At 41.9% G+C, this 25,016-nt stretch overlaps 1 protein-coding gene across 2 annotated transcripts in view; it reads right to left on the bottom strand.

The window, feature by feature from the left end:
- Positions 1-10,623: 10,623 nt before the first annotated feature.
- Positions 10,624-25,016, bottom strand: part of DGAT2 (diacylglycerol O-acyltransferase 2) — a 54,598-nt gene continuing 40,205 nt past the window's right edge. For both annotated transcript variants that reach the window (XM_069070873.1, XM_069070874.1), the window contains exons 5-8: positions 19,874-20,078; positions 15,424-15,598; positions 14,678-14,880; positions 10,624-12,535 (exon numbers count right to left, since the gene is read on the bottom strand). In XM_069070873.1, the coding sequence (XP_068926974.1) occupies positions 12,381-12,535; positions 14,678-14,880; positions 15,424-15,598; positions 19,874-20,078 (738 nt within the window). In that variant the 3' untranslated portion in view covers positions 10,624-12,380. The remainder of the gene's footprint in view (positions 12,536-14,677; positions 14,881-15,423; positions 15,599-19,873; positions 20,079-25,016) is intronic.

The following is a 25,016-nucleotide window of genomic DNA, read 5'->3' as shown; positions in this document are numbered from 1 at the left end:
AGAAAGAAAGAAAGAAAGAAAGAAAGAAAGAAAGAAAGAAAGAAAGAAAGAAAGAAAGAAAGAAAGAAAGAAAGAAAGAAAGAAAGAAAGAAATGTACATATAAGATATATTCAAACTAGGGGGAAGCTGATCTCAGAGGGAAAGTGCTAATGGTATATGGGGGGTGGGGGGGGGGCGGGAGAGGACTCCTGCAGAAGCTGGGATTGGAGATGAGTCTTTGAGGAAGCCAGGGAAGCCAGGAAGTAGAGGGGAGGAGGGAGAGAATTCCAGGCATGGAAGACAGACATGGAAAAAGCAGAGTCAGAAGATGAAGTGTTGTGAACAAAGAACAGCAAGAAGGCCAGCGTCACTGGCTGGTAGAATACATGAAGGAGAACAAAATATAAGGAGGCTGGAAAGGTAGCCTGAGAAGGAGTTGTTGAGTTAGTAGAAGAGCCCAGGACAGAACAGCATCATGAAAACCTAGAGAGAATATCCAAGAGAAGGTGATCAATACTGTCAAAAGCTTCAGAGAGGTGAGAAAGAATAAGGATTGAGAAAAGTACTTTGTATTTGGTGGTGAAGAGATCATTGGTGGCTTTGAAGAGAACAGTTTCAGTTAAAGGATGAGGCCAGAAGCCAGTTTGCAGAAGGTTCAAAAGAGGAGAGTGGAGCAGCTAGGTGGCGCAGTGAGTAAAGTGCTGGCCCCGAGTCAGGAGGACCTGAGTTTGGTTCTGGCCTCAGACACTTAACACCCACACAAAAAAACTAGCTGTGTAACCTTGGGCAAGTTACTTAACCCCAACTGCCCTGCAAAAAGGCAAAAAAAAAAAAAGAGGAGAAGAAGAGGAGAAGAAGAGGAGGTACTGAGTGTAGAAGGGTTTCCCAAGGACTTTAGCAGAGAAGGAGAGGAGAGAGAAAGGACAACTGCCACAAGGAACCATAGGATCTAGTGAGAGCTTTTAAAGGAGCTGGACTCTAGATGTGGAGTCAAGTTCACAGAATCACAAAATTCATGAGCTGAAGGAGACCTTAGCAGCCATCTGTTCCAAGTCTTGCCTGAAAAAATAATTCCCATTACAATACACAATACATCCAACCTGTGTCAACTAGTTTGTGGTCACCCAGCTCTAATTTCCCTAGGACTACCATAATTAGGAAAATGTTAGGTTTTTTTTTCCTTCATAGAATAAATTAGAAATTTTGAGTGGAAAGTCCCCAGTAATTTCTATTCCCAAAAAGGAGAGCTTAAGGGCTGAGAATGCGTATGTACATTCAAAAGCTCAAGATCCAACAGACACAGACTTCATCTATCCCCGTCTGTCTCCTTTAGGACCTTGCTGAATCAATCATACCCTCTTTTTCATGCATTTTCAATCTCTCATTCTACTACTTCCTTTCCTTCATCATAAATTCATGCTCAAGTCATCTTCAGCCTGAAAAAAAACCCCATAGACACAACAAAAAACATTGAAATTCCCTTTCTTTGATCCTGCTACTCCTTTAAGCTGTCAGACTCTACTCTTTGGCTCTCACACTTTTAGAAAGTTTTTTTTAATAGTATCTTTTGGAAAGAAATGAGAACTGAACCTTCTTCCACTATGTGAAGAGGTGGGGGACTACAGGTGTGGAATATTACATATAGTGTCAGACACTGTTGATGTACTGGCTGGGTTTTTTTAATTGTTCTTTTTTTCTTTCCTTTTTATTCTTTGTTATGAGTTGTGTCTTAATATGTAGAGAAATGGAAAGGGATATATTTGAAAACAGTGATGTAAAAAATGAAAGATGCCAATATTAAAATAAAACAAACACATTTGTCTACATGCCCTGCCCCTACTTCCTCAAAATTCATTCATTCCTCAGCTACCTGAAATCTTTTACCCAAGTATTCTACTGAACTGACTCTTTCCAAGATCCACAATGACCTAACTGAATTGGATTGGCCTTCCTTAAAGCCTGAGGCTCCTTAGATCTCTATGGAAAGAATCATCTATTTTATTGTTATTAGAAACAGAGAGGTAAAAGAATCAGGAACTTGAGAGACAGAATCTTAGGTTCATAAGAATCTAATAAGCTGACATTTAAGCCACTTATGACACTCTCTAGAGCAGGAGATCTTAACCTGTTGTTAGTGAACTTGTTTTTAAATTTTTTTTGTGTGCTTTTTGGAGAGGGGAGGGCAGGGCAATTGGGGTTAAATTACTTGCCCAAGGTCACACGGCTAGTAAGTGTTAAGTGTCTGAGGCCAGATTTGAACTCAGGTCCTCCTGACTAAAAATATTTTGATGACTGTATTTCAATGAATTGGTTTCCTTTGTAATCCTATGTATTTTGTAGTGTACATTTAAAGGCATAATTCTAAGATGGGGTCCATAAATTTTATCAGAGCGAATGCCAAAGGGGTCTGTGACAAAAAAGGATTAAAAGCTTCTCCTGATCTAGAGGGACTAGATGACCTCTGACATTCTTTCAACTCTGAGATTCTGGAGTCAGGGCTCAAGTCATTCCCTTTACTCCAAAAGTGGTACAATCACCCTTCATCTCTTCATAGGTCCCAACCCTGGCTTACTACAATCATCTGCCTCCTCTTTCTACTCATATTGCTGAATGGAGCTGGAAGACATGTAACCATGATAACTCAAATTCTCTAACTTCCCAGTTCTTCAATCTACTCAATTCCCATCTACTAATCACACAGAGGTTGGTCAAACCTTTAATCTTGATAGCACCCACGAAAGTTCTACATCTATGCTCAAGAACTTGAAATTTCCTTTATCTGATCATCATTTCTTATCTTTTTATCTCTCCCTGGGCCTTACCTCCATCTTCATGGGGACTGACATCTCTCCAAACTCCAGTACTACCAGGCCATCACCCTTGCCCTGGTTACACTTTCCTTCCTTCCAATCTTAACTTCTTGTTGAAGAGGTTCAACTTTGTATTATACTTTCAAATTTCTGTTTCTTTGTCCTACAAACCCCAACCCTAAGATTACTCCCTCCATCCTCCTTCTTCCCTCCTCTTTACTTGTTGCTGAATAGAACAGGAAAAAATCACAAAGCCATGCTGACTGGATCCAGTACAAATCTATGCTCCTTAATTCAGTCAGTCCTTCATGGCAACAAAGCAATAATCCTCCTCCTCCTCCCAAGTTGATTTCTTCTCCTACCCACCATTACAGCTATTCCAAATCTTTTCTACTTTCTTCAAGTCTCCCAAAGTATTCCTCTCCCCTCTGAACTAAGGTCTTGACTTTACCAAAAAATTCAAGGTCATCCTCAAAGAGTTCCCCCCTTTTCCTCTCATCTCACAACCCCTTAACGTTATTCTTCACTATTTTCTCTTTACTCTAGGCTTTTATGAAAAGTAGGCCCTTTTCCTCACCTAGACCAAATCCTCCAAATGCATCCTTAACCCCGTCCCCTCCCATTTTCTCCAGATTGCCCTCCCCACATCATCCCCACTGTCTCATTTATCTTCAGTCTCTGTCTACTGTTTTCTTCCTTGTGGCCCATAAATATTCCTGTCTGTCTCATCTTTTAAAAAAAACCCTTTCTAGATCCCATCATTCCTACTATCTATTTGTCCCATATCTATCTTCCCTTCCTTACTCAAACTTCTTGAAAAAGGCATCTATACTAAGTGACTTCACTTCCTCCCTTCTCATTGTCTTCTTAACCCTTCTAAACTCCCTCAACTGAAACTTCTCTCTCTGAAGCTAACAATGATTTAAATGCCAAATCTAATGGTCTCTTTTCAGTCTTCCTCTGTGTAGCATTTGACATGTTTGTTCACTTTTTTCTGGATATTCTACTCTGTGTTTCTGTAACACTGCTGTCTCTTGGTTCTCTGCCTACCTATCTGATCACTCATCACCATCCCTATTATGCTCCATAACTATGCTGTGCTATGTCCTTCCTGGCCCTTTTCTTTTTATATTCTCTTACTTGGTGAGCTCTCATGGGTTCAATTGCTACCTCTATCCTGATTCCTTTCAAATTATCTATCTATCTATCTATCTATCTATCTATCTATCTATCTATCTATCTATCTATCTATCTGTCTGTCTGTCTGTCTGTCTGTCTGTCTGTCTGTCTGACTGTCTGTCTGTCTTTCTATCTATCTATCTGTCTGCCTGTCTAATTATATCTAGCCTTAGTCTGTCTTCTGAGCTCCAGATCCTCATCATGAACTGCCTATTACACATCTTGAATGGGTTGCTCTATGCCCATCTCAACTCCAAAATAAGGTACATCTTTCTGCTGAAACCTTCCCCTCCTCTGAACTTCCCTACTATTGTATAGGGCACCACATTCTTCCAGTGGTTAAGGTTCACAACCTTGGTGTCATCCCTGCCTCTTCACTCTTGCCTAGCTGAGGTAGCCAGTCAATTGCCAAATCTTGGTTTTTCTATCTATATAATGTCTCCCATGTCCTCTCCATGTCCATATCCTCTCTATTGCATGGATGCCACCCGAGGTCAGCCCTCATCACTGTCCATCTAGACTGTTGCAATGGCCTCCTACTTGACCTCTCTCACTTCAGGCTCTCCTGTCTTCAATCCACTCTCCTCCACACAGCCACCAAAGAGATTTTCCTAAAATCATCTGGCCATCACATCCCCCTATTCAATAAAATCCCAAAGCTTCCTATTTTCTCTAGAATCAAAAGTAAAATCCTCTGTCTTGGCACTTAAAGCTCCTTTCCTATCTTTCCAGTCTTACACCTTATTATCCCCCTCTATCTACCCTGTGGTACCATACTTCCATCCATGTAAGTTTGCATTGGCTGTCTCCCATGCTTGGGATGCTCTCCCTCCTCATCCTGGACTCTTGGAATCCCTGGTTTCCTTTAAGACTTAGCTTAAATACCGCCTTACATGGAGGCTTTTCTGATCCATAGCCATGTCCCAGCCCTCCCAAGATTATCTTATCTTAATTTTATGTTACATATATGTATAGATTTCTATATCTGCCAAAGCAAATCCTCTTCATGCACCAAGTAATCCCATTTCATTAGATTGTCTCTAACAAACTGTCCCCTCTGTCATCCCCACTTTACACTCTATCACTCATTTTTAATTTCTGTCTACTGGCTGCTTCCCTACTGCCTACAAACATCTCCCCCATCCTCAAAAAACCCTCACTTAATTCATCCATCCCTGCTAGCTATCATCCAAAATTTCTTCTTTTTCCTGCTAAACTCCTTGAGAAGACTGTCTACAATCAATACCTCCACTGCCTTTCCTCTCACTCCATTCTTAACTCTTCAGTCTGGCTTCTGACCTCATCATTCAACTGCAGCTTCTCTCTCCAAAGTTACCAATGATCTCTTAATTGCCAGATCCAATTACTTTTTTCTCAGTCCTCATGCTTCGTTATTTCTTGGCAGTCTGACACTGAATCACCCTCTTCTTGATACTCCCTTTTCTTTAGGTTTTTGGGGTGCTGCTCTCTCCTGGATCTCCTCCTATCTGTCTGACAACTCTTTCCCCAGTCTTCATGGCTGGATCTTCATCCAGGTCATACCCACTAATGGGAGTATCTCACAGCATTCTGTCCTGGGCTTTCTTCATTTTTCCCTCTATACTATTTAACTTGATGATCTCATTAGTTACCTGAGATTTAACCATCTTATTCAGATGATTTTCAGATTTATTTGTCTATCTCGAACCTCTCTCCTGGTCTCCACTCTCACATCTTCAACTGACTATTGGGTGTCTTGAATTGCATGTCTCATAGACACCTTAAATTCAGCATATACAAAACTAAACTCATTATCTTTCCTCTATAAACTCTTCCCTCTTTCTAACTACCCTATTACTGTGGGAGCTGCCGCAATCCTCCCAGGCACACAGGCTCAAAACCTAGGCATCATCCTCGTCTCACCTCGCTCGCCTCCAATCTCCAGTAATCCAAGTTGCCTAGTCCTGTCATTTCCATTTTCATAATCACATAGATATGTGTATGTCTATGTACATCCTTTTCCTCTGACCCTGCCACCACTCTGGTATAGGCCCTCATTACTTCATACCTGGACTTTCATAATAACTTGCTGCTTGGTCTCCCTGTCTCAAGTCTCTCCCCACTCCATTTCATCCTCCTCTCAGCTGTCAAATTGACCTTTCTAAAAGATCAGGCTTAATGTCACCTCCCTATTCAAACTCTTGTGGATCTCTATTGCCTCCAGGATTCAATATCAAATCCTCTGCCCTTTCAAGGCCTTTATAACCTAGTCTTTTCTTACTTGTCCAGTTTTTTTATACCTTACACCACCCCCTGCCCCCAAAGGACTCTGTGATCCAGGGGCACTGGCCTCCTTGCCAAGTCTCACACATAGACGCTCCATCTCCTGATTCTCGGCATTTTCACTTGCTGTCTCCAATGCTTAGAATAATATCTCTCCTCATCTTTATCTCCTGGTTTCTTTCAAGTCTCAACTAAAGCCCCACTCTACAAGAAGCCTTTCTCAATTCCTCTTCATTCTAGTGCCTTCCTTCTGTGATTATCTCTCACTTGTTCTACAGACAGCTTGTTCGCACGTTGTTTCCCTCTTTAGGCTGGGAACTCCTTGAGAGCATACTTCCCCCCCACCCTCACCTTTCGTTGTATTCTCACCTCTTAGCACAGTGCCTGGAACGGATCAGATGCTTCATAAATGCTAATTGCTTGACATGTTGTGTCTACTGCTAAATATAAACTCCCTCTGGGCAGGGGCTGTTTCCCCTTTGTATTTTCGTATCTCCAGTGCTTGGCATGGTGCCTGGCATATAGCAGGCACTTAAGAGAAGCTTGATGGATTGATCTATCCTTGGATCCTTGCCCCTCACCTCCCAGGGGACCCTAAACTCCATAAGCACAGAGACACATATGTGGTGCTGGGGAAAATCCTGAATCTTCAAAGTTGGTCTGGGTTTGAGAGTTATCTCTAATACTTAATTGCTTGTGATCACCATAGGCAGTTCCTTTCTTCTCTGAATCTGTTTCTTTTTTGTTTTGTTTTGTTTTTTTTGGAGGGGGGAAGGCTGAGCAATTGGGGTTAAGTGACTTGCCCAAGGTCACATGGCTAGTAGGTATTAAGTGTCTGAGGTTGGATTTGAACTCAGGTCCCTGACTCCAGGGCCAGTGCTCTATTCACTGTGCCACCTAGCCACCCCCTACTTAATCTGTTTCTTAATGTGTAGAATGAGAATAATACTCGCTCTACCTTTCTCTTGGGAAGCTTGTGAGGAAAGTGATGTGTAAAGATTATTGTACTACTAAAATATCATCATTCCAGGACCTGAGCTACCTTTATAGGAAAAGGGACCATTTCTCTCTCTTCTCTACAATCCAGTACAGTGCAAGGAGTTGGCCTGGGAATCAGGAGACCCGGATCTGCCATAAACTTGTTCAGTGACCTTGGGCAAGTCAATTTCATTTTGAGGGCCTTGGTTTCCTCCTCTATAAGAGGGTTAGACTAGTTGGTCTTTACCATCCCTTCCAGCTCTGACAGTTATGGCTAGGACAGCTATTTGTCATAAATATGACACTAGGAGGGTTTCTGTAATTCTCTTTTACTTAATCAGGGAAGGCTGCCATAGAAAAGGGGCTAGGGAGGGGAAGAAGAAACAACCATTTTTGATGTTTTTACTAGCCCAGCACTATGCTAAGGAATTTTACAGATATTATCTCATTTGAGGGGTGAAAGGGGAAGAGTTGTAGAAGCATTTTGTCATTCATTTGTTTCAGTCATGTCTAACTCTTTCGTGACCCCACTTGGGGTTTTCTTGGCAGAGATACTGGAGAGGTTTGCTATTTCCTTCTCCAGCTCATTTTACAGTTGAGTAAACTGAGGCAAACAGGGTTAAGTGACTTGCCCAGGGTCACACAGCTAGTGTCTGAGGTCACATGTGAACTCAGGAGGATGTCTTCCTGACTTCAGGCCTGGCACTCTATCCACTGTGCCCCTAGCCATATTTTAAGGCTCTTTAAATGATAGGTAGGAAGAGCAGCAAACCAAGAGTTTTACAGCTAGGCAGCTTCAGACTAAGGACTGAGAATAGGATAAGATCCAAACCCTTTGACACGGACATCTTGATAATAAGCATATATCCCAGGAGGGCAGAGACAGACAAGTTCCATATACAACAAACCAAACAGTTTTAAATTGCACTGAGACTTGGGGCATGCTGAATGGAAGCATTTTTGGTAAAGACAAAGAATGGGAAACAAAGTAGACGTCCATGATCAGGGAATGGCTAAGCAAACTGTGGTACAAAAATGTAATGGAATATTACTGCGCCGTAAGCAGCAATGGATATGAAGAACCGAGAGAGGCATGGGAAGACGTGTATGAACTGATGCAGAGTAAAGCAGAATCCAGAAAAAAGTGCCCAGGATTACAGCCAATATGTAAAGAGGGAAAACTGAATGCCATGTTATTACAATGTTCAAATTTGGCCCAAGTGAATGAGAAAATGCACCTCTCCCCCTTTTCACAAGGGTGGGGAGGTATGGGCATGGGATATTGCATACACTGTCCTATTCTGCTGTTGGTTTTACTTAAGTATTTTTTCCCCCTTTCTTTCTCATTCTTTGTTAGAGAGGATGATTCACTGGGGAGGAGAATAATGTGGGAAGAATGTTTCTAGAAGTGAAGGGGATGTAAAAACAAAAGATTAAAAATAAAGTCTTCTCCAGAATCTTGACCAACATTTATTAGTAGTGTGACCTGGAGAAAATCACTTGAACTACTGGAGCATTAGTTTCCTCTTCTGTGAAAGGGGAATCAATATCCATAAGTACTTCATGGGGTTGTGAAAAAAGCACTTCATCGAGGAAGCGTTCTTATTATTCTGATACATCTTTGCTGGGTCACCCTGGGCAAGATCTATCGCCTTGCTGCTCCAGGCAGCCCTAGGGAGTGAGGTGGGATGTCACTTCTTTTGAAGGGAGATGCAGCAGACCCACACTGGAAAGAAAGTCGTGAAGCAGGGGACAATTCTGCACCTAAGCTCCCCAGACCTTCCCACTTCCTCTGAGGTTCATTCCTGAACGGAGCAAAAAGTTATGTTCTGCCCATCCCTCCCTCCTAAGAGGTGACTTGTCCTAGCAGCTTTCTGGGCATGGGGGTGGTGGGGAGGGGGGCACAAATTCTTCCCAGCTCCCCCAATCTCCACCCTGCTCCACTTCTCATCATTCACAGAATGTTAGTGCTGGAAGGGAACATACTGTATGACAAAAGGTAAGTCATTGAACTTTCCTGTTCTCATTTTTTCCAATGAAGTGGTTGGACTAGACAACCTCTGGGACACTCCTTCCCCCACTGATTTAGGTCTATGCCATAGAACGAGTTAGAAAAAGCACGATTGGGGTGGCCAGGTAGCACAGTGAGTAAGAACACCGTGTCGGGATGACCTGGGGATCGAATCCGGGCTCAGATACTTAGCACCACACCCAGAAATAACTGGCTGTGTAACCTTGAGCAGGTTACTTAACCCCAATTGCTTAAAAAAAAAAGCACTATTGATGAGCTAAGACCAACCACCTTATTTTTCAGATGAGGAGACTGGGGTCCAGAGAAGAGGTGACAATCCAATTATCTTTGATTAATGTTCTGCAGCCCCGATACTCAATCTAACACCGTGCTTCATACTATTCTTTCATTACCTCTTTCCCATCCCTCCCTTTCTCTTCATCCTTTCCCTGTGTCCCATTTGCAGGGCCAGGTGCTGCTTCTATCCCTCCATCCCACAATGATGCCTCTTCTCTAAGCTACTGATCTCACAGCCCCTCCCCATTTGTAAGTTAGTGGGGATTATTTGCCTCCCAAGTTACCTTTCAAATTCACTGACAACAGAAGCTCCTTCTCCTTCCCTTATTTCCTTCATAGCCCTGAAAATAGTGGCAGGTGAGGCTGGAAAATTAAGATCTGCCTATGAAGAGCACTGAAAGCCAGGCTGAATGTGGAGCTGATCCCATAGACGATGGGAAGCCAATGAAGGTTATGATTAGAGGATAGATGTGCTCTAGTAGGCAGAACTAGGGTTGGGGCAGATTGAATTTAGGAGGAGTTACAGATCTTTAAACCTGGGAAACCAAGGCAATGGGAAGACATAGACAAAAATGAGGAAGGCAGTTCAGTTTAAGTGAGCTGTTTTCTCAGTTCTTTCACGTGTGCAAAATCTCCTCTCCTTTGGAGGGAGAAAATCCTTTTAAGGGGTAGGGATCACAGACCCACCTCCTGTCTGACCCATGCATAGCATGCATGCAGGAGATATGCCTTAAGTCTTAATTAATTCATTGATTATCCAAGCAAGACTCTCTATTGGTAGAAAAAACAAAGGGCTGGGTTTGAAGTCAAGAGAGGATGAGGCCTAAGTTCACCCCTAAGCTAGGTCATACTGAGCAAGTAACCTGACCTGAGCCTCAGTTTCCTCAATTGTAAAACTGAGTACATTTGCACCACTTGCCTTGTAGGATTGGTGAGAAAAGCATTTCATAATCCTCAAAACTTGTAGAAATATGAATCATCTATACTCCAGCCCAGAGTCCAGCCTTACCAGCCAGAGGCCTCTTTTCCTAGCTTCCTCTACTCCCATTTAGCCACAATACCTCCCCTTCCTATTTGCCACAAGAAAGACTAAACACCATAGGAAAGACACTAGTCCTAACCAAAGTTTATTTTTATAAATTTGTACAAAAGTTTTGATATGGCACAATGATTTCAGAAATACGAAGAGAGAACATATACATAACAGGCTCATTTTGCCATAAGGTGCTGAGATATGAGAAGGCATCTCTGGTCCCCCTGCTCTGCAAAGGCACATAGATGAAAGGATCATAGGGATTGACACTGGAAGAGAATTTAAGAGGTTAAATAATCCATAGTCCTCATAATATAGCCGGAAAATGAGACCCAAGGAAGGAAGGTAACTTGCCCAAGATCACACATATAGCTGATGACACAGAAGTGAGTTTTGGCCTTCAGGTCCTGAATGAAGGAATGCTCTGAGGTCAGTTCTTCCCTCGGACACAGAAATGGGAGGGGAGAGCATCCCTGTGTGAAGTTTTAGCTGTTATCAAAGGCATGGCTTGGGCCCAAGGGTTGGTTCTATAAAGAGCTGCATTTCACTCAGGCCACATAGGCTATTCTCCTATTACAGGAGCTGAACTGCATTTCCCCCACTAAGAAGGAGTTCACAAGCTCCAATATTGTATTTCTGTCCCTATCCTCTGCTTAATGAAGTGGAAACTGAGGCCTAAATCTGAGGAATGACAGGGCCAGGGTCACCCAGGCAGTAAGTTAGGAGCACTTCATGCTAGGCCTGGTTTCCTGTGACATCCAGAGTTGAAAGAGAAATATTTAAGAAAAGGGAAATGTGGGATGGGAAGAAGGGGGGATAGCATCAAAGGGGTTATGTTTCCACCAATCTATGTGTGAGAGAAAGAGCTGGGGGGTGGAGGGAAGGTGAGGACTATGCAAAAAATCTCAAAAAGTAAATGGTAGTTTTCAGGCCCCTTCCAGTCCCACTCCCCCAAACTGACAAGAAGAGATCAAACATCAATAACTTCCTCATCTACATGTTACCCTCTCTACCTTAGGAAGGTAGTTCTCTATTGAATGAAATCACACAAAAGTCCACCCCACTTGTTCAATACAGGTCAGGGTCAGTGGCAGCTGGATCGCATTAGAGGGTCATCACTTCCCCTGCTTTAAGATCAGATAGAAGTAGGGACTGTCATGTTGGGGGACAAGTTCACATGAATGTGAATCCACTAGGGCTGGGGACAGGGCAAAAAGAATGTGGTGGGATTGAAAAAATTGTTTCTCTAAAAACAATTCTTCTTGGGTGAAGCTTTATAGGATTATAAGATCCTTAGGCTAGGAAGGATGCTAGATCTTATCTGGTCTAGCCCCATCATTTTAATAGAGGTGGAAGCTGACTTTAGGCAACATGAAACTTGCCCAAGATAAGTATATTGCAGAGTTTGGATTTGAATCCAGCTTCCTCTAACTTCATATGCAATATGCTTTCAAATACAGTTCTGGTCTCCTCCTCATAATTAAATAGGAAAGTAGCTTTTCTTTTGGTTTTTGAGGATGGAAGGAGGGATCAGGATGAGAAATGTGGGGAGAAGCCAAGAAAAAAAATCAGCTCTTCAGAGTGGGATGGACTAGAAGCAAGAGAGTTTGGATACATTCACCTTTTTTTCCTTAAAAAAGACCTAACATTGTAATATTTTAACAAAATTATTTTGTTATTATATATTTTTTTAAAATAACCCACAGACACCCATGAGGCTTCCAAATTTACAGAACAAAAAGCACTTGAGAACTTGGTAGAAAAATGATTTGAGACTGACTCTTCCCCCAAGGGGGAGGCCACTGGCTGTCCGCCACCAGCCCAGTCCACTCAGTTCACTTCCAGAACTTCTGTCTCAGGAAGACCAAACTTAGTTTTGTGCTTGTCAAAGAGTTTCACCAAGGACTCCATGTACATGCCATGGTATAGGTCGATGTCCTTCTGGCTTGGGTACTCAAGTTTGGGGATGGTGATGGGTTCACCCACTGTCAAGAGAAAAGATGTTATCAGGTATTTTGTTAAAAGCCTTGCCAGGCCAACCTCCTGCCCACAGCTCCTGCACCCCCAAAATCATCACTTTTATAATACTAGCAACCAAGAGAGAGCAGAAAGAGGAAAGAGCTTCAGTTGTGCAGTCAAAGGACCTGAGCTTAAGTTTCCAATCCAGTTATTTACTACCTGTGTACCCTTGGACAAAGTCAATTCACATGTTTCCTCACCTGTCAAATGAAGGGCTGGACCTGATTATCTCTAAGATCTTTTCCAGGGCTAAACTTTTATAATGCCCCTAATGCTTGTAGCCCTGATGCTTCGGAGGAATCCCTTCACCTCTCAGCCTCAGTTTCTGCATCATGAAAAAGGGATAAGAATAATCCTTGTGGCTAGTGAGAGAAAAATCTTTTGTGTATCTTAAAGCACCAAAGGAATGTGAGCTATTACTTTTACAATGTTTCCTAAAGTACTTTCCACATAATAGGCCTATGAAGGTAGATAGCACAAATATTATTTATGGTACAAAAGACAAAAATGAGGCCTATACAGCTAGAAAAGTGGGAGCTAACATTCAAACCCAGGTACCCTGACTCCTGTCCAATGTTCTTTTCATTATACAATGTCAGAACTGGAAAGGTTTTGTGGTCTGATGAAAAGGACACCAGTCTTGGAGTTAGAAGACATGAAGTTGAGTCTTGGCTCATCATTTTTTTGATGGAGAAACTAAGGCACAAAAAAGAGGCATGGCATGTCATACACATGTTGGCTATATGACCACGAGTAAGTCACACCCCTCTTTCTTTGAGATTAAGTGCCCTCTACAACTACATAAAACAAGGATAATACTTGTACTACCTGGTTCACATGGCGTTATGTGCAAGCTACTCATTTTACAGGCAAGAAAACTGAGGTCCAGAAAGGGAAAATCACTTGTGACACAGCAATATGCCACCATGAGAAGTGGGTGTAGACACCAGAAGTCCTGACTTTCAAATAGAGTGTCCTTTCAACTATCACTGATCTTTCAAAGAAAAGAATTTCAAACAGGCAGAAAAGAGGAGGCAGTAAATTCCAGGCATGGAGGATGGTCAGCATATATGGCCAGAGGCGGGGTTGTGGGGAAGGTTTGAAGAATAGCTAATGGTCTAGTCTGGCTGGAATGTAGAGTGTACAAAGTAGGGTGAAACAAAGGTGAATTGAAACTAGATTGTGTAGGGTCTACTAAAGGAGCTTGCAGCTGTTTAAAGAAGACTGTAAAATGAGGTCAAGAGAAGGTCCCTTCCAATTTGGACAATCTGTGCAACAATGGATCTTCAGGGGACCCCAGGTTTAACCAGCTTCTTCTATCCCCCTAACTTTCCCTCCTTACTTCCTCCTTGGTGGCATGAAAAATGCTTCCCCAAACTTAGCTCCCACAATCTTTTGGAGGATGACCTTTGTCTTCTCAGTGCTTAGCCCAATGCCTGACACCAGGTAAGTGCTTGATAAGTTTGTTTACTGATCCACTTTGAGGTTCAGGCCCCACTCTGCTTATTTGTTTTCAAGAAGCTGGGCTGAGAGTAACTGTCTGCGTTTAACTTCAGCTCTCTATTTCAGTCTGATTATTCTCTTTTACATTACTATGGTGGTCTACAAAGAATTTCCTCACCAATCTTGAGAGGGTAAGTTGTGCAAAGGCAGCATAAAAGTCCAATTTTTGTCCAATTATGCAGATGAGGAAACTGAGACAAAGGAAGGTTTAAATGACTTGCCCAAAGTCACACAGGTGCTAAGTGTCAGAGATGGGGTTTGAACCCAGGGTCTTCTCCAAGTACCATGAGGTGACTATCTCCATTTTACAGATGAGGAGTAGAGGCCCAAAGAGATTAAAAAGACTTGCTCTAGGCCACCCAGCTAGTAAGTAGAAGAGGCAGGATTTCAACCAAGGACTTTTGGCTACAAATTCAGGGCTCTCAAGAGCACACTATACCTCTCCTGCTTTGTGACTAAATCTTAGGGAGGCCAGCTCTGAGCCCAACCCTACTCCCAGCCCTGACAGAGGGGGCTGTGAAATGATTTATTCTGCCAGATCTTCAGGTTCTACTTGGGTGATTATATTTCATTCCCACCCTTGCCCTGTCCTCAATGCCACTTACCAACTGTGGTGATGGGTTTAGAGTATGGCACTAGGCCCCAAGTATTGGAAGAGAAGAAGCCCCGACCGTGAAAAAGGCAGGGAGCAAAGCCAATGTATTTCTGGAATTTCTTCTGGACCCATCGGCCCCATGAACCTTCTTCAAAGATTATTTGCTTGTAAACCTCATTCTCCCCAAAAGAATAGATGGGAACCAAGTCAGCTCTAGAGGAAAAGAAACATCAAGGAAACTTTCAAGTCTTTGTCACACCTTCAAAGTTCATTTCATAATAAAATTAAAAATAACAATGTGTGACTTTAGACATGTCACCCCCTCCTCTTTAGGCCTCATTTTCTTCACCTATAAAAGACAGAATAGGTGAATTAGATGACCTCTTTGGTTTCTTCTAGTTTAGATTATGTTCCATATACTAAGCAAAACCCTTCCAGCCCTGACATTTTATGGTCCTTCCTAAGGTTTAATTTCTACATTTGTAAAATTGAAACAATCTCTCCCATTCCTAACTCCCTAACTCAACACAAGGTGGTTGCAGGGACCAAAGGAATTATAGAACATCAGAACTACAGAGAGGCCTTGGGTGATCTAGTCCAAGCTTGTAATTTTACATAGGAAAACACTGAGGCTGAAAGATGGGAAATTATTTGAATAAGATCCCATAGCTAAGAAAATCACCCAACTTCCTGGCTAGGGTTCTTTTTCATACTCTACAAACCTGGCCATTGCCCTCTTTTTCCCAGCCTGCTCACCCATGTCTCAGAGCTAGCTTCACAAAGCCCTTCCGGTTCTTCAGAGTGACAGCATTCTTTCCTGGTATGGAATTCAGGGACTCAGCAGCACCCCCGACCACGATGATGATAGCATTGCCGCTCCCATTCTTGGAAAGCAGATAGTCAATGGTGTCACGGTTGACAGGGCAGATACCTGTGGCAGAACAGCATCATCTATGAGGAAGTCAGCAGTGCCTTGGGTTCTGCTGGCCCCAGGGCAAGACACCTCTACTTATTCTATTTTTAAACTTGTTCCTCAGCCAAGTTCTGTGAGGTAAATGGTACATTATCCTCACACTTCTACAGAGAAGCAGGGTCAAAGGTGAAGCCAATGGTCAGTGTAACTAAGAGGGTATCAGTATAATACATTTTTTTGGTCTGGACCTGTGATTCCATCAGGATAACAAACCCCTCATGTGGAAACTCCCTCCTGTGGACGCAGATCTTTGACTCATCTGGAACTTAAGTTTTAGAGAGTCCTTCAGGGTACTAAATGACCCATCCATAGTGGATCACACAGCTATGTGCCCAAGGCAGGAATTAAGCCCAGGTCTTCCCGATCCCAAAACTTCCTCTGCCACTACACCACATTTCATCATATAATAATGGTTATAAAAATAATTGATTTTTCAAGCAGTTTAGAGTTTACAAAGTGCTTTCTTTACTACAACCATGGCGCAGATTGTATATATACAACTATATCTGTATCTACAGACACACACATATACATTATATATACCTATGTGTACGTACACAGACATATACATATTTATTTCATATATATCACTTTATATTTATATATTATCTATACATGTATAATTAAAATTTTTATCATTTTACAGATGAGGGCACTAAGATGCATCATCACTAGGCCACATTCACTAGTAGTAAGTGGACATGACTATATGAGTTATGTGTGCACATGGCAAACTGTGGGCTCTAGTGAATCTTGCCGAGGTGAAGGACTGTACATGAGCCATGGCTTGATCCATCCACTGGATCCTGTAAACACAGCTAACTACAGTTTTGGAAAAGGAGAAAAATTAAGGGGCAAGGTGCCAACTATGGCTATGGCTTCGAAATTCCATTAGGGGGCAGCATCACAACAAGAATCACAGACCACAGACTCACTCATTTGGAATTTAGGGATCTGAAAAGGGCCTTCCATTTCTCCAGCAAATCCAACTCCCTCAAATTTAGATACAAAAACTGAGGCTTGTCCGAGTCATGCTAGAAATAAGCATCAGAGTCGGAATTCAAATCCAGTTCCCTTTACTCCAAATCTAGCACTCCTTCCATTTTTTCTCCAAGAATTCAGAAAAACCTCGGGGGCTGAACACAAGTTCCCTCTCCAACATCCCCTACCTGGTCATCCAGGCTCCACTCTCTAGGCTCTGGTACCTCCAGATGGATCTTAACGTTAGAAGACTTGGGGGCTCATATCCCAGCTTTGTCACTTATTGGCTGTGTGATCTTTGTAAAGTATTACACCACATTCATTCTGAAAATGTTTTATATGTAGATGTATGTTCATTCTCTTCACTGAGAGAGAGAATATAAACTACTTGAGGGCAAGAGCGGTTTCATTTTTGTCTTTGTAATCTCAATGCCTAACACACAGTAGGTGTTTAATAAATGCATGGTGTACTGACTGAAGTCACTTACTTTGCTTCAATTCAATTCTAAATTTAATGTTCTATGACTAATCTTTTCAAAGCATTTTCAATGTCCATGATTTCATTTGAATGTTACGACCACTATGGTGCAGGCAGGGCATCCCCATTTTAGAAAAGAGAAAATGATGGCCAGAGAGGCTGAATGATTTGTCTAGTGTTATAGTGAATTGGCCAAATCTTGTTTTAGAACACAGTGGCACAGAAAGAAGGGATCTTATAAGGCCATGTTGGCAAGGGTTCCCTGGTGCTCCAAATGATAATAGTGCTATTTTCCCCATCTGGAATATGAAATTATCTATTTTCTAAAATATGTGCTAAAGTTTTTTACTATGACACTTTTAAGATTTTAAGAATCTGTACCTTCCCAAGAACCCACTGGCACAGATGGCAATGATGCTACAATTAGTGTTATGGTTTCCTTAAGCTGCTATAGCTGAAAATTTTAATACCTGTCAGCCAGCCTGGTTATGAACCTCCCTGAACTTAGATGTTAAGCTAGGCCTGGAATAAAAGACATGAGTCTGACACCAAGACCAAAGTGATGTGAGGTCTTTCTAAAAACTGGCAGGATCCACCAGAGCTTGTGCTTGGCTGACACAACCTCTGAGAACCCAGGGTCACCTTTACACCAAAATAAGACAACAGAGGATGCATTGGGGAAAAAAAGACCAAGTTTCCAGTTTTAGTCTCAAAGGTCTCTAGTTCCTCTTTATCTTGTGAGTAATTTCAAGTCAAAGTCCTTCCTTCACCCTAAATTATAACTACCTATGGGTTCCAACAATATATTCTATTACCCAAAATGTTCAATGGCTAAATTAGTTCAGCAAATGCTAAGGGAAATCTAGGGAAAGGATATGCTGGGCTCTTCCAAGGCAAGATGGAGGGGCTCTGTGGCCATCAGGACCATGTGGTAACTGAGGCTGTTCAGCCTACAAACTGTACTATCCTATAAGGCCATATTATGGGTTCATTGGGAAGATTCTTGGACTCTGTACATTGACAATCTTTGGTCTTTTTTTTTTTTACCTTCTTTGGTCCATAAATTCTAGTAATGCTCCTTTAATCAAGCCCATGAACCTCATATAACAATTGCTTTGCCTCTTTCTGGAACACTATAATTATGTAATAGTGTGGTGGTACTACTTCACTTGTTTGTGTCTTCCTCGCAAGACCAAGTTCCATGAGGGCATGGACTATATCTTATCTAAATCCAGCATACCTTTCTCCTCAAGGGCCAGATTCCCCCAACTACAAACACTTAACCAACATCTGTGTATTGATTTGTAGCACACCTTATAATGGCCCTTTGGGTCGAGATAGCTAGAAACTGACAAAGCACAGGACTGAGTCTCTCAGCTAGAGAAGGGGATGGAAAGAGGTACCCTGGATGCTCCCCAACAAGAAATAAGAAGGAAGTCCCTGGGAACTAAGATGAGAGGCTCCAAAGGCAAAACACAGAGAAGTCACTGTCCCCTGAGAAGCAGCTATACCACACAGTAGGAAGAGCACTAAGTTTTGGAGTCAGGAGACCTGAGGATAAGTTTCAGCTCTAACATTCTAGCTATGAGACATTGGATAAGTCACTTAACTTCTCAGCTGCAGTTTCCTTATCTGTAAAATGGAGATACTTATTACTGTTATTACCTTACTACCAGCTCTAGAGAAAATGCTACTTCCCTTATAGGATTGTTATCAGTTAAGTACTTTATGAAACTTAATGTACTAACCCAGTGTGTTGAAAATTAGTAAATTTTTACTAATTGCCTACTATGTGCCTGGCACAATGCTAAGCTCCAATGATGCAAAAAAGAGTAAAAGACAACCTTGGCTCTTAAGGAGCTCATAGTCGAATGAGGAAGATAACATGCAAACAACAATGTACAAACAAGTTATATAAAGGATAAATTGAAAATGATTAACAGAGAAGGATTTTTGTTGGTCTGTATTCTTTGCAACAAGGCAAATGGAAATATGTTTTACAGGACTGTACATGTATAACCTATATCAAAGTGCTTGCCTTCTCAAGGAGTTGGGGAGGTAAGGGAGGGAAAGAATTTGGAACCTCAAAATTATTTAAAAATGGATGCTAACAAATATTTATAAATGTAATTGAGAAATGATAAAATAAAAACATTCTTTAAAAAAGTAATTAACAAAGGCACTAGAATTAAGGGTGAATCAGGATAGACTTCCTATAGAAGGTGGGATTTTAGTTGGCACTGGAAGTCAGGGAAACCAGTAGGCATAGATGAGGAGTATAATCTATGATCTGAATTGGACCTTACAATTTTACAAATAAAGAAACTGAGGCCTAGACAGGGGACGTGACTTGTTTAAAAACACAAGTCAGTAACTGGAAGAGCTGGGGTTTGGACTTTGGTCCATTGACTCCAAATCCCATCCCCTTTCCATTGTACAATACCCCTCTTAAGGCCCTGTCCCAGGATAGGAATAGGCTTGGGACAGGGCAAAATCTTAGAAAATTTAGAATAGAATTAATAGAATTTTTAAGAGATGAAAGGACCTCAGAAATCCTCTAGTCCAATTATCTAATTTTACAGATAGGAAAAGTGAAGGAACTTGGGCAAATTAAGGCTCATCCTTGACCTGTGAAGATGGAATCAAGGAACATACTAAGGACAAGTCCTAAATAGGACTTGGTGGGTATGTGTAGAGAAAAAGCAAAGGATGGAACTATTTGGGATTGTCTTGCAAGGATGTGGGAAGGATGTATTACCTTTTCAGTTTCTTACCTCCAGACATTAAATATTCTCTTAACACAGGGACCCTGAAGTTCCCAGCTAAAGTTGCCAGATAAGGCCGGATCCCAGGAAATTTCTTTCCAACCTCTGTGGCCTCAGTGCTGAAGTTGCAGAAGGCCCCCAGGCTCATGATGCCATGGGGGTGATACCCAAAGATGTAATTCCGGGTTGTCAACAAGTTGTGAGTCTTCACCAGCTGGAATAAAGAGTTGGGGGAAAGGGAAAGACATAATAGAATCTCAGAGCTGGAAAGGACATCTGGAAAGCATTTAGTCCAATCTCTCACCAAGTACATCCTTAATGGTATGACACACAGTTGGGATCCATGCTTGAAGATCTCCACTGATATTAAGTATCACTATGTTTTTAGGGAACTTGTTATGTTATTAGACAGCTCATTTGGATGCTAAAAAGTTCTGGCTCCCAACAACTTTAACCCACTCATTCTGATTCTGCCCACAGGGGCCACACAGACCAACCACTTAGCCTTATGTTAGTCTCATTTATCTTTGTTCTCTTTCTCAGTCACAGGCCGAGTCTGAACACACTGACACCAATAATAATTATTATGAAACTAATAATTATAAAATTAACAAGTTAATAATTGGATAACACTTGTATTTCATTTCTATCTATCCCTTCTCCTCCTTCCCTACCCAACAAAAGTTTATACAAAGTTTTCTTTATAATAACCTTCTAAGATAGGTGGTTGAAGTATCACTTTCACCATTTTACAGATGAGGACAGAGAATCAGAGTGATTAAGTGACTTGTTCATTGTCATGTTAACTTTAAGTGTGGAGGTTAGAATTTAAACTCCTGGTATCCTGACTTCAAGTCACAGGATCAGAGATTTTGACCTGGAAAAGGCCTTGGAGACCATCTACTTTAACATCCTTTCTATTTTGTGACCTTTTGAATGAGATAATATATGAAAAGTACTTTTTATATCTCAAGATGCTATATAATTGACAATATTACTAGAGGCCAAAACAGACCTCTAGGGGAGAGAGAAGCCAAGCCCAGCTACCTATGCCAACCCAAACAAAACATAGCAGAACCTAGAGCCCTTGAGCTGACCTCCCTTCCCTCTGTTGATGACGACTATAAACAAGGCTGACCAGGCTCCATCAGAGAATGCTCTAAAATGAGATACCATCATTGGTCACTCCGCCATTCCCCACTCCTCCAGCCCCAGGATGAGACAGATACTTTGGAGGAAAAAACCTCATAGCACTGGCTGTTCTGCATATCTCATATGCCCCTTCCAGGACCCATCTCCCAAAGTATCCATTCCCATAGACCTACCTGGCTCTTGCCAGGGACAAAGGCCAGGGTAGTGTTTTATTTTCTAATCACATGAGGGGGAAGGGACAGAAAGACCCAAAAAGGATAATGACAACCAACGTCAGTCCCTGCCCTTTAGAATCCCAAAGTCCTGTCACTTGCTTGGAGTACAAGCAGCACATCAGGAGAAGCGACGTTTATTTTTCAATTGGTACTTGGCAAAACCAAAGCCCAGAGTCTGGGATTTCCTGGATCTTGGGCTGATGTATCCAAGGCAAGGAGCTTCTGCTGTCTGACTGGGATAAGTTGAAAATGACAACAAACAAGTTTTCACTGAACTCGGGGATGAAGGTAATAGGCACTTAGGCTCCACTCCCTGTTCCATCTCTAATAATGCTCAGATGCCTCGTGTCCTAACAGTACCCCTGCATTCTAAGAAGGCATAAGCTCTGGAAAGGCTCTGAGTATGAACCTGGAGATGTACTGTCATCAGGGAACAGACTAGCTAAGCTCGGAAGGGCTCATCAAAATAGTTTTCTACAAAGTAGTATTTTGCTCAAGATAACCCATGAAATAACACTAGCAAAAACTGATGTTTCTATAATGTTTGAAGGTTGACAAAGCTCTTTACATCTATTATTTTTCATTGGCTCCTCAAAGAAATAATAACAGTGAGCATTGTATAGCACTTGACAGTTTGAAAATGCTTTATGAATATCATCTCTTTTGTTCCTCACAAACACCCTTGGAGGTAGTTGTGATTATTATTTCCATTTTTACAGATGAGGAAACAGAGGCAGAAGTAAGATGACTTGCTCAGGGTCAAACAGCTAGTAAGCGTCTGAAACCACACTTGAACTCAGGTCTTTCTGACTCCAGACCCAGCGCCACTTAATTGCCTGTGGAAGCAGGATGGGGCAGGAGCAGGGTAGAGAAAGGCAAGAATTATCACCTTCATTTCACAGATGGTAAAACTGAAGCCAGAAGTAAAATGACAAGTCCAAGGTCACATAGTGAACCAAATGTCTGATGGGCAATCATATACTTGAGTTCTTATCTGTCCTTCTAGAAGCATTACAGGAAGTAACACCACACACTCCTGGCAGAACAGAAACGCCATTCAACTTGCAGTCAGAGGACCTCGGTTTCAATCCCAGTTCAACTACCACATGAATTCACTTTTTCTCTTGAGCCTTAGTTTCCTTATCTATAAAACAAGGAGACTGGACTAAATGGTTTTTAAAGTCCTTTTTAAGTCCTAAGATCTGATTTACTTTTCGCTCTGACAGTCAGTATTCCAAGCACCCTTCCATCTGTGCTCCTTGGCATGGTGATCAGAGCCAATGTTCTCAGTGCTATGGGAAGTGGGAGAAGAGAGGATTAATGTGGGACCAAGCTGTTTGGCAGGATGTCCTAGAAGAGAGGAGATTAAGCTACACCCTACCCCAAGGTCATGCACCATCAGATTCTTCTTCCCATGCCCTCTACCTACCCTTCCAAGGCCACCCAGATCAAGTCTTGCTTCTTCAGGAAAGCCTTCCATTTTCACTACAACCTACAGGAAACTCCTTCTCTGAATTTCATTTCCACTTCTTGTTAGTAGGGAACCAAGGATACCTCAGGATCACAGAACCAGTTTTAGAGCTGGGGGAGCAGGGAATCAAATGCCACTCATTATTCCCAACTATCACAAATGTCTTTGCAAGGTTCACTTCATTCAGGTAACTGAGGAAGGAGGGAACTTTAAATCTGATTTATTTTGTCTCAAACTTTCACTGTTTTTCTAGTGATGTTTTTCCAGTCCAAGAACACACAGGTAGATTTTACTTTACACAATAATTACATAATTCCTGGGAAATTACCTATTGAACCTTATTTTTAATGACATTAAGGGAAATCTGCTCTTTTTAAAGGAGTCCTGTGGAGTATCCTTTTGGATGACATAACAATTCATCCCTTGGGAGGCAATGTGGTACAGTAGATATCTGGGCTGGAGCATGCGCTCCACACTTGCTAGCCATTTTCTGGCAATTTTTTTGACTTCTCTAGGTCTCAGTTTCCAGCAAAATAGCAAAAGAAATGCCTGCACTGCCCATGTCATAAGGGTTTTCTGTGTTCTTTGTAAATCTTAAGGCCTCATATAAATCAAGCTGGAGGAAATACAAAGTGTACAATCTGGCAAGACAACTTGACCAGGAATATTTCTTCTCTCCTCCCCTCCAAACCCTATCTATCCTTCAAGACCCCCTCCTTCCCACTTCCCCTCTGGTCCCACTCTAGTCCACACAACCTTCTCCTCTCTTGGGACTTTCACAGCACTTACTACTTGAACTCTGGTCTATAGCATATCCTGCATTTCTCAGGGATGCTTGAAGGGTTATGAACATAAACTTAGTATATCCCATAAGTCAACTGTTTCTTTGCTCTCGTTCTGCAATTAAGGTCAGTGTGTGTGATGAAATGGGTAGAAGAAAACAGCTCAAAGGATCACAAATACAGAGCTAGAAGGGAACTTAATGGTCATCTAGTCCAGTCTCTACCTTTTAGATGAGGAACTGAAACCCAGTGAAATTAAATGACTTGTTCAGGGCCAAGAAAAAAAAAAATAACAAAAAGCCCTCAGGCAATCAAATGGACAGTGTTATTCTCACAATCACCCCCAAAAGTAAGTACTATTATTATTCCCATTGTACAGTTGGGGAAACTGAGACACAAAAGGGCTAAAGGCCTCTTTTAGCATCTAAAGGTAGAAGGGTGTTTTGAGATCACTGAGGCCAGCCCCCACCCCCACCACACATACCCACACTTTTTTTTTTTAAAGAAAGTAACTGAGACTGAGAGGGAGTTACTAGCTCAAGGTCACACAGAAACAGAATAATATAAGAATAGAGGTTAAATGAATCAATCAGTTACCCTCATCTCACCTAAAATCAAACAAACAAAAATAAAACTAGACCAAATCAATTCTCCCCCTCCCCTGCACTGTACACAGTAGTCTGAACCTTGGTGTCTTATTTAGCATCTTGAATCCATCACCTCTCTGTCCAGAAGTAGGTAGCACACTCCATCATCAGGCTTCAGGAATACTGAGTGGACATGGTCTTGATCAGCAGTCTGTTATCACCATCATCAATAAGCATTTATTAAGCACTTACCATGGGCCACATGGGCCAGCTAGGTGATGCCACAGTGCATAGAGCACCAGGCCTGGAGTCAGGAAGACTCCTCTTCCTGAATTCAAATCTAGCCTCAGATACTTACTAGCTGTGTGACCCTGGGCAAGTCACTTAGCCCTGTTTGCCTCAGTTTCCTTATCTGTAAAATAAGCTGGAGAAAGAAATGGCAAACCACTTTGCCAAGAAAACCCCAAACGGAGTCACGAAGAGTTGGACATGACTGAAATGACTGAACCCTCAAGATGTGCCACATATTGTATCTAGCATTTACAGCAACAAATACTATACTTTGACACTTTTATTGGATAAGAATACCTCTTCTGAATTAACTAAATGAATTAAACTGGGTGTGAAAAGTACTCAGTCCTTTTCAAATAACAAAACAGTTTTAGCCTGTTGGGTGAAATGACAGTACTATTCTTAGGATGTCCATGAGGTTAGTGGAAAAGCTATCCTGTGGATAGTGTATAAACAATAATAAGCTAGTTCAGAATCAGTATAGTGGCAGGTGAGTCTAGAGGAGAGAGCAACTTCAGCCAAGCCCCCAAACCTGGAAGGAAATTGCTTGGGGTGAAGGAGAGAATCTCTGTTTCTTCCTTGCTCCAACCTCTCTGACCAGAGGATGAAACTTTTGAACATCAAACGGCTGGAAAACACTGGATTTCCTATGAA

The sequence above is a fragment of the Petaurus breviceps genome, unplaced genomic scaffold (genome assembly GCF_028583685.1).
Source record: "Petaurus breviceps papuanus isolate PSGF00001 unplaced genomic scaffold, PetGlider_PUasm1.0 90823, whole genome shotgun sequence".
NCBI classification, from domain to species: domain Eukaryota; kingdom Metazoa; phylum Chordata; class Mammalia; order Diprotodontia; family Petauridae; genus Petaurus; species Petaurus breviceps.
Note: the sequence above shows the minus strand (reverse complement) of the source record. Positions and strands in the feature narration are given on the sequence as shown.